The sequence below is a fragment of the Penaeus monodon genome, chromosome 35 (genome assembly GCF_015228065.2).
Source record: "Penaeus monodon isolate SGIC_2016 chromosome 35, NSTDA_Pmon_1, whole genome shotgun sequence".
Lineage (NCBI taxonomy): Eukaryota > Metazoa > Arthropoda > Malacostraca > Decapoda > Penaeidae > Penaeus > Penaeus monodon.
This window is the reverse complement of record NC_051420.1, coordinates 25,744,269-25,754,268: the sequence shown is the minus strand read 5'-3', so window position 1 is coordinate 25,754,268 and position 10,000 is coordinate 25,744,269. Positions and strand designations below refer to the sequence as shown.

At 35.7% G+C, this 10,000-nt stretch overlaps 1 protein-coding gene across 1 annotated transcript in view; it reads right to left on the bottom strand.

Moving 5' to 3' along the window:
• Positions 1 to 10,000, bottom strand: part of LOC119595279 — a 19,860-nt gene that overhangs the window by 5,324 nt on the left and 4,536 nt on the right. The window contains exons 2-5 of the mRNA XM_037944436.1: positions 6,699 to 6,948; positions 2,516 to 3,253; positions 546 to 692; positions 1 to 47 (exon numbers count right to left, since the gene is read on the bottom strand). The exon at positions 1 to 47 is cut by the window's left edge and continues 119 nt beyond it. Coding sequence (XP_037800364.1) covers positions 1 to 47; positions 546 to 692; positions 2,516 to 3,253; positions 6,699 to 6,933 — 1,167 coding nt within the window. The 5' untranslated portion in view covers positions 6,934 to 6,948. The remainder of the gene's footprint in view (positions 48 to 545; positions 693 to 2,515; positions 3,254 to 6,698; positions 6,949 to 10,000) is intronic.

Genomic DNA, 10,000 nt, shown 5'->3' with positions numbered 1-10,000 from the left:
CGGCAGGTAGAGTGTCGAATTGCACTGCTCAATTACTTTGCTAATAGCTATCCCATTTGGAGTACATCAGTAAAGGAAAAACATAATTGTTAGTATCCCAAATATAATATATCATACTATTTACTATACATTATACAAAAATGGTTAGTCAATTGGAATAAGAATCTAGTGGTACAGTCCTCTCAATTTTTAATAAAAGATCACCAGTCAACACTGTGTTAACTGTCAGTTTTAACACATACCTGAAAAACACAAGCCCCTCATTTGTATTAGCACATATTTCAGATATTATAACTGAAATTACAGTACACTTATTGGCAACACTGACTGGTAAATCTGGAAGTGGATGGATTGTACATATAAATGGGAAATTTCCCTTAGTTCCTGAGAATTCAAGGGATATGGTCATAAAAAAACACTTGACACCCAATATCTCCCCAATAGCAGATCTTGATATGCTATTTGCGTAAATCTGAAGTCAAATGACAGAAAATAAATACATGATTAATGCTTCTAATACATAAAATTTTGAAATAAAAACTAACCTTTAAAGAGAAATTCTCTCCGCGTAGGATCGGCTTCTCGTTCCCGACACAGGAGGTGCACCAGAATCTCAATTACTGTACTGTTGTTAAGTACATTCTCTTGGTCACAGGTAGCAGGTACCTCAACTGCTCTTGCTGCACCCAACCCTAAATGGTTAGACAGAGTTATTACATGAAGTTAAAAACATCAATAAATTCAACTTGATGTCTGGTCTCACACTGTAACAGTGTGGCACCTCTAGGCCCCATTTTTGAAACTTTAGACCATAGTTGAAAAACAGACGTTATGGAGAAAAAAAATCAAAATGGAGTCTATCTACCCTAACAATAGAAAAAGTAAACATCACATATCCCAGTTATTTATCATGGGCATTGTCAGTGTCATCCCCACCTGTCTAACCATCAGCACCTGAGTTAACATAGTTAAAGAAATTAAATTCTCAAGCCAACACATCTTCAAACTGCAATATGAGTACCTAATATATAAAATATATGAATAATCAAAATAAAATATTTGGGAAAATATTTACTACAATTTCTTTTTCTTTTTGACTGTGAAAGATGGTAAATGAATCTCATTAACTCCACACCAAGGGGTACAGCAAATACTAATACTAGCAGTCAACCAAGAGATAAAATGAATGAGGCTTTTGATTTGTTATGCTATTACCACAACCTCTCAAAATAGTGTGACTGACCAATAAAATTACAATATTTAGAAAGTGCTATATGAACTGGCTGTTTTGACCACAATTTTGGAAATATACCGTATGTTAATTCAGGAGCTGAGAAAAATATCATGGGTGGAAGAAGTACAGATAGAAGGAAGAATAAATATTAAAGAAACTGCAAATTGTATTTTTATTTGTACAATAACAACACATATGGATTAACAATATTGATAAGGCCCAGTGTATGTATATATAATGAGGTTCCCATTAAATGCTCTGCCAAAAAAAATTGTTTTCATGCCATAATTGCACCAATGAAGACTTAGTTTATTGCTTTGATACAAAGATTTATTATAATACAAGGCTTTAGTGCTAAATTCCACAAGAGTATTAGCCCCATGGTAAAAGGGTTTGGAACCTAGTAACTCTGTGGCCATTATTCCTTTTTGGTAAACAAGTGTAGAATGTACTATCCATGAGCTATGACTGGAAGAAGGACACTATTTCTATACTCTGGATCCCATTCCTCTCACCGTGACTGGCAGCACAGGGAGTACTATAGAAAATTGATTATGAAAATATAAAATATATAACAATGACACAACAAAATGTTACACTTTGTTAATATTACTTTACTAAGTTATGGAGTTTGTGCAAGGAAAACAGTATTATCATCTTGATACTGTCTATCAAATGGCCTATAAGTCACACACCCATAAGAGTTGCCGCTTAAGCCTAATGCCCAGATGCTTTAACTAAATCCAATGCATTAACTATGATCAGACTGAGGTATTACTGGATGACATACTTGTCCCCAGTGAGAGGGAAATGCTTTGCATGGCATGACATAAATCCCACATCCAAGGCAATCTACCAAATAGGCACAGAAAAGGATTCAATATTTTGGGGCTTTGAAGATTTCAGAGCAAATGGGATTAGTTCCACTGAGTAATGCTTGAAAATTCCCACAATTTGGTCAATATATATAATTTATAATAGAACATTTGACCATTGTAAGAAAATAACAGATAGGTTTTTTTAATTGGCAAAAAATAACTGTAGTATGGGAAAATACCCAAGAACTATCCCATTCTGACCTTTCCCTAATGCAATCTCAGTGCTAATTACAGAAATTACAGATACACTAACACATCCTTTAGTGGAGAAAAATCACTAACAAGTTCCTCTAGTGAAATTTATTGGGGCACCTCAATAAATCTTGAAATAATGCAGCAAGATTACTGGTACATTACTCCATTATAAATACTAAACCATCATAAACCCTAAACCCACCTTTACCTTCGTCATCATTACCATGGTCCTTGGCTTCTTTCCTCGTTCTTAAGGCTTCTTTCGCTGTTTTATCAAAGCCTTCAAAATCCACTTCTTTCATGGGAAGAAGTTCCACAGTCATGTCACCAACATCAAATTCAGTATGGTTGATTGCTTGCCTCGCTGTCTCACATCTGTCATTTTGCCTCCTTAGGACACAAGATAATTGTGACTGTTGGGGTTCGGGGATTCTGGTATGATACTTTTCACCAACGACTATTTTAACTTTTTGTAGATGTAAAAGGGCTTCTTGTGTGTCAAATACACTGCTCTCCAACCTTTCATTGCAGTCTGCCGACAGCGATAAAACGTCAGCAAAATCCTTAGTTGAAGGTTCTTTGGAGGGGGGAGCTTCAGTCTCGGCACCTCCTTGGTTGATGTCCTTGTCTTCCCCCATCACCTCCATGGTTTGCTCCTTATTCTGGTCAATGAATACTAGGATGTCTGCCTCACATACTGCTGCTCTTACTCCGGTTTCTTGCCTCAGTAACTCTGCTGTTTGCCGATTTTGCTGGAGTTTCAAAACTGGGAGGAGCAGTGGCCATCCATGCCTGATAGCAGCAGTAGTAATCTTCTTCCACACAAGAGAGAGAAGGTCCATGGCTTGCTTAATCTTGAAATTTTGCCAAAGCAATTTCACCATTTGTGTGGCAGAAGCATCTGACATCTCTTGAAAATCTGGCAGCTCCACTGCATAGGGTGAATCTGCTTCATCCAAGGGTGAAGATTTATTTAAATTACTTTGGGTGATTGAAAATTACTCAAAAACAGAAATCATATGATAATTTCCTTGTGAGGGAATTAATCATTCTGGCAAATATGGTGGATTGGCACATTAAACCCAATAATTCAGATGACGTGACTATTACATCATGAAGAATTTTGGCTGGAAGGGCTGGTGATGTGAACATGCTGTCATGGAGAAAATCGGCAGAGGGCCGGGGTTCACGGGAACTTGCCATCATGAGAATTTCACCTTTAAGGTCAGAATGATGGTAATGACAACCCACAAGTGCACAAAACTCCAGGAGGGGGATTAGATTCCACAAGCATTTACGAAGGGGCTCTTGCATGATTTCCATTGATAAACGAGTGTAGGTGGTACATTCTGTGAGCATCCTCACTGGAGAGCTGGCTCCAGTGAGAATGCTATTTCCATGCTCAGGATCATACTCCTGCTCACCATGACCAGCAAGCACAGTTTGTATTACAGAAAATAAAAATAAACAAATAAAAAGTAAATTAATCAATTAATTTGACAAAAAAATTACAGATATCAAAATATTATTATTGTTATTATTATTGCAAAGTTATGGACCGTTAAATTAGTAATACTGTTCAATCTTTTATGAGGTGTTGATGTTTATATATTCATTTGGATCATGATGATCTGATGTTATCCAGATGCATTGTGAGTGTTTTCCTCAGAGGAAGATGTGAAAGAGAAGCAGGACCCCCCCCCCCACACACACACACAAAAACGCACACACACAAAAATGCACACACACAAACACGCACACAAAAACACACACGCACACAAAAACACACACGCACACAAAAAACACACACACACAAAAAACACACACACACACAAAAATACACACACACAAAAATACACACTACACAAAAACACACACACGCAAAAAACACACACACACACACACAAATATATATATATATATATATATATATATATATATATATAAAAAAAATCTAATATTCATATATATATTATATTATATTACTATTATTATATATCTATATAAATATATATATAATAGTATAATATATATAGATATATATATATATAATATAATATGTATATATCAAATTATATTAGATACAAATCTATAGAATCGATATAGATAGATAATAAACATATTAGATAAGATATATCAATACATATAAATAAATATATAGATATACCATAGATAATAATATATATAATATATTATAATATAATATATAAAGTATATATACATATAATATATATAATATATATATCATATATATAATATATATATATACTATACATATATTATAATATATATGATATAATATACATATAAGATATAATATATATAATATATATATATATATAGATCTATATATTATATATTAATATATATATAATATATTATACTATATATATATATATATATCATATATATATATTATATTTTATATGTATATATGTATATATGTATATATGTATATATGTATATATGTATATATGTATATATTGTATATATGTATTATGTATATGTATATACATATATGTATATATCTCTATATATATGTATATGTATATGTATATATCTATCTATCTATCTATCTATCTATCTATCTATCTATCTATCTATCTATCTATCTATCTATCTATCTATCTATTATATATATATATATATATATATATATATATGTATATGTATTTATATCTATAAATATGTATATATGTATATATATGTATGTATACATATATTTATATATATGTGTGTGTGTGTGTGTGTGTGTGTGTGTGTGTGTGTGTGTGTGTGTGTGTGTGTGTGTGTGTGTGTGTGTGTGTGTGTGTGTGTGTGTGTGTGTGTGCGCGCGTGTTTTTTTAATGAAAAATAAACTAGTGTCAAGAATGACAAGTTTCTATCAACCTAGTAACAGTTTGAAATAGACTACCAAAGAAGATGATATGGAGCCCATTAAAGACACAGCATATGAAATGAGAAATAGATGTTGGAAAATGGGAAAAAAACAAACAAACTAAAAATGCTTACATAGAATGAGAAAATAACATTGCAAAGGAAAGGCATGGAGCCTTGTCACCACACACAGATATTTGTGTGCACCTGGGTTACTATTCAGATTGACCCCTCCAGTAAGCCTAATGCCCGAATTTTGGGCCACTTGCGGCCAGCGAAGCACCCAGATCCAAAAGGTTGATGCTAAACCTGGTGCAGCCATTACTAACCTAGGATCATGGTAGGGTTTTCAACCTATTGCATACCCTGAAATCACTAATGAAAGAGAACTCTGACATTGGGACACATCATTCAGATAAAATGAGTGAGGGTCGGTCCCCAGTGAACTTAGATTAAGGTCCTCAAACCAACTTCAGTAAAAATAAGGTACAGATTTTCATATCTTACATCTGTTATATAAGCTTACTGCAAATTAACACAAACTAGATTCTCTAACTACAAAAATAACAAAGAAAAAAATTATAATTGCTGACTCAGCATACATCAATCTAGAAAAAAAAATTGTAATAGAACATAGACTTATATAGCATTATTCAATTATTACAGCAAATTTTCCAAGTTGTAACTTATCTTATCCCATGATCCAGATGATACGACCACGTTAAGAAAAATTTAGCTTGAGGGGCAGGTGACAGGAACATGCCATCATGGGAAAATTCGGCCAAGGCCCTGGGTGACAGGAACTTGCTGTCATGAGAATTTTGGCTGAAGGCCAAGGTGACAGGAATGACTAGCCATGAGTCCACATTGCTATTGGAGGGTAATTAGACTCAGTGGCATTTAGGAAAGGGCTTTTGCAATGTTTATACATATTGGTAAATGAATGTGGAATGTATCATCCATGAACCATGACTGGAAGAACACCAGCTACAGGGAGAATGCTATTTCCATGCGTGGGATCCTATTCCTACCTGCCGTCATCGGTAATACAGGTTGTATTACCAATAATTGAGTATTATGAATAAAATTTAAAATGACAAAAATAACAAAATAGTTCTTCTTGTTATTATTGAACTGAGTTATGGATTACCTAGAAACAAATATAAACACTGACAATGAAAAAAAAAAAAAAAAAAAAAAATGCAGAAAAAGAGAAAATAACATTGCAAAGGGGAGGCATGGAGTCTTGTCACAAGAGTGTTTGTGTACACCCAGCCTACAAGCAACACATCTGTCAGTGTCTCCACCTAATGCCCAGATTTTGGGTCACGTATGGGCAGTGAAATATCCAGATCCAGTAAGTTAATAGGAACAAATAAATTTCACACTTATAAAGATAAATACATCAATCACCAGGCAAGGTCTTCACTCTCCAAACAGCACAGAAAGAAAATGAAAACAAAAGCCCATAAAAATAGAGAGGAGGAAAGAAAAAAAAAAAAAAAATCACTCACCAGCAATGGGTGCAAACGAGGATATTGGCTGAATCTGCTGTATGGCCTCTCTGCCCCTTAACGGTACTTCCCTCTGCCTAGCAACACCCAGATGAAGAGGGCGATCAGGAGGTTGGTTCAGAGGCCGGTTCATCGGTGGATCCAATTGGCCTAAGAAGGACTTCCCAGCCACGCACTCCCTTGCCGACTCTCTCCTCTCCTCGGACACAACTCGTCGCCTTCGTCCCCAGACCATTGTGCGTTACGAGATCTTGATGGAAGATGAGAAAGCAAATGAAGGCTATCTTTTTTTGAAAGATATAGTTTTAACAATATCAACTTATGAGTTAGAAGCATGAGTAAAGACACCAGGTACAACTGAGGCAATCAGAATGATGGAAAAAGTAACAGGTAAAAAAATATATATAAAAAATTAAATAAATACATAAAAAATAAATAAATAAATAATAATATATAAATCAAGAAAAGTGCATTTACAGTTTTTTTTTAAGTCAAATCCCTTTGATAAAATTTCACAATACATTAAATTAATTTCTCATATAAATGAAAATAAAGAAGTAGGCACTTTTGCATTGTTGTTTTGTATTTGGTCTACGAAAGTCATCAGAACTTGTATGTTATAAAAAATAAAAAATAAATAAAATAATAATAATAATAATAATAATAATAATAATAATAATAATAAACCAAAAATGCTGTTCTTAGTATGCCTAATAACACAGACTGTGGTCAAGTAAACAGTAATCATCAATGTAAAATTAACAACTCATAGAAAAGATCCTAGACATTTATGTTAATACAAAGCAATATCTGAAAATAAAAACTGCTTGTGGTTTGTTGTAGGTAGTAGTCCTGTCATGTCCATGCAAGGCAGGGACATGACCTGTAGTGACCAAAGAGAGAGTGCACTTATCTTTATTTTACATAGGATTGCATGACACAAATAATGTGCTTTCTTGACTTACTGGACATTTGGCTCATTGTTACTAAAATGTGGCAGCTTGATGATGATTAGTATATTCAACAGTCTAATCAAAGACAAAAACCAAGTAATCACAACAGCTTAAAAAAAATAACAATAATTTTTTTTTTTTTTTTTTTTTTTTTTTTTAGTAATAACCACATGCCTTGAAAATTGATTGTAGTCGTTTAGTGAAATAATAACTACTTCCTATGTAGGAATGCCTAAGTATGTTTAGGTGATATTGTTTGTGAGTTTTGTTGAGTGTTTCTTCACTGTGTTGATTGATGTTGTTAGGTTTAGGTAGAGTAGCGGTGTAGGTTTTTGTTTGCTTGAGATTAGTATGTTATGGTGTAATAATCATAGTGTTTTGATGATTGAAGCAGTTTAGTTTGAAGTAATAATAGACTACACTAAAAATGAGTAGTGAAGAATGACATAATGTGATGTGTGGAGTGGTATAGTGAGTGATGTGAGTGATGTGAGAGTGTGAGTGTGCGTGGTGTGTGTGTGGATGTGTGTGTAGGTGTAGGTGAGATGTGGGTGTGGGTGTGTGTGGTGGGTGTGTTTTTGTGGTGGGTGTGTGTAGTGTGTGTGAGTGTGTGTGGGGATGTGTGTGTGAGGAGAGGGGGGTGTGGTAGGGTGTGTGTGGAGTAGGTGGGTAGAGGTGTGTAGGAGTGGTGTGTGTGTAGTGTGTGTGTGTAGGTGTGTGTGTGTGTAGGTGTGGTGTGTGTAGTGTGTGTGTGTAGGTGTGTGTGTGTAGGTGTGTGTGTGTGTAGGTGTGTGTGTGTGTAGGTGTGTGTGTGTGTAGGTGTGTGCGAGTGAGTGTATTTACATACATGGGTGCATGAGTGTATTCGCGTACATGTGCATCGGTTATATATATATATATATATATATATATATATATATATATATATATATATATATATATATATATAAATGTGCCTATCACTCCCACTCCCCTAAAATCTGTGCTCGCTCATCCATTTATGCATGAGCAGTACTCATCTTAAAAGTACATCCATCTTAAACATAGACAAATGGTTATAGAGCACAAACCGACGCAGCAAGCACACTTGACAACTGGAAGCACAATGAAGACCACGAGTCATGCAACAGTACCCAAGCTATGAGAGTTGCCAATTCACCCATAAACTGAAATGATTTACAATTAAATAATAAATGATAATGGCACTGGAACCACATACATAGCTAGTACCGATAATCGCAATAATAATGGTAGCGAAGACTTTCATATATCCCATTTTAAAACTACCATGAATTCCTAAAGCACACGAACGTTTAAGCAGTCCGTATGAAACACTTTGAACAGCACCCTGGTTGGCTGAGCATACGGATGACGAGCGACTGAGACATGTATGTAATCATCCACCCCGAGATTCCGCTCGCTATGCATTACACATGACAGACAGTGAGCATCTTGCATGCATATCTATACACTCACACTAGCCGAATGTACAGACACAGGCCGCGCACCCACACCTTCACGACAGAATACATGAAACAGTAGTCAATTCAGCATCCTTGCTATGCGAGTGCCATACCCATACGTAAATGATTTATATTACACAATACGGATGATTAATGGCACGGAACCACCTCCCTTCGTACGTATCATAATGACAATAAGACGGTAGTCGAAACGTTACTGATACCTAGCTATCGAGTAGACCAGATACAAAATACGTGAATGAATTTAGAATACAACGGAACTTACCAGTCCAATATATGAACTGGCATATCCAGCTTGTGGTCTGAGTGTACGATGATGAAGATGCGAATGAGTAGGTGCGTGTGATAGGAAGGTTGGCGCGAATGGTGAGACCTGGTTGAGGGTAGGGTGAGGAAGGGGGGGGGTGCTTTGGGATGGATGGATGGATATGGTGGCTACGTCCTTGGTGGGTTAGAATGTAGCTAGTAGTAGTTAGGTGGTTGTGAGGTGTAGGTAGGTATGATAGATAGATGATAGGATGAGTAGGTGGATAGGTAGTAGGTAGGGTGGTGGGGTAATGGTAGGATGGTTGGTGGTATGTTGGTGGTTGGTGGTGGTTGGTGGTTTGGTGGTTGGTTGTGATGGATATGGTGGCGGATGGTGGATCGATCGGATATTGGACGCAGGTGGTAGGTGGATGGTGAATAGGTGGTGATAGGTGGATGGTGGATGGTGAATGGTGGTGATGGTATGGATGGTGGATGGGTTTGAATAGGTGGATGAAGTGGATGGATGTTGGTTGGCTATTTGGTGGTTAGTTGGTTGTTGTGTTGATGGATGATGGATGGATGGATCGATCGATAGGTGAATGGACGATGGATGGAT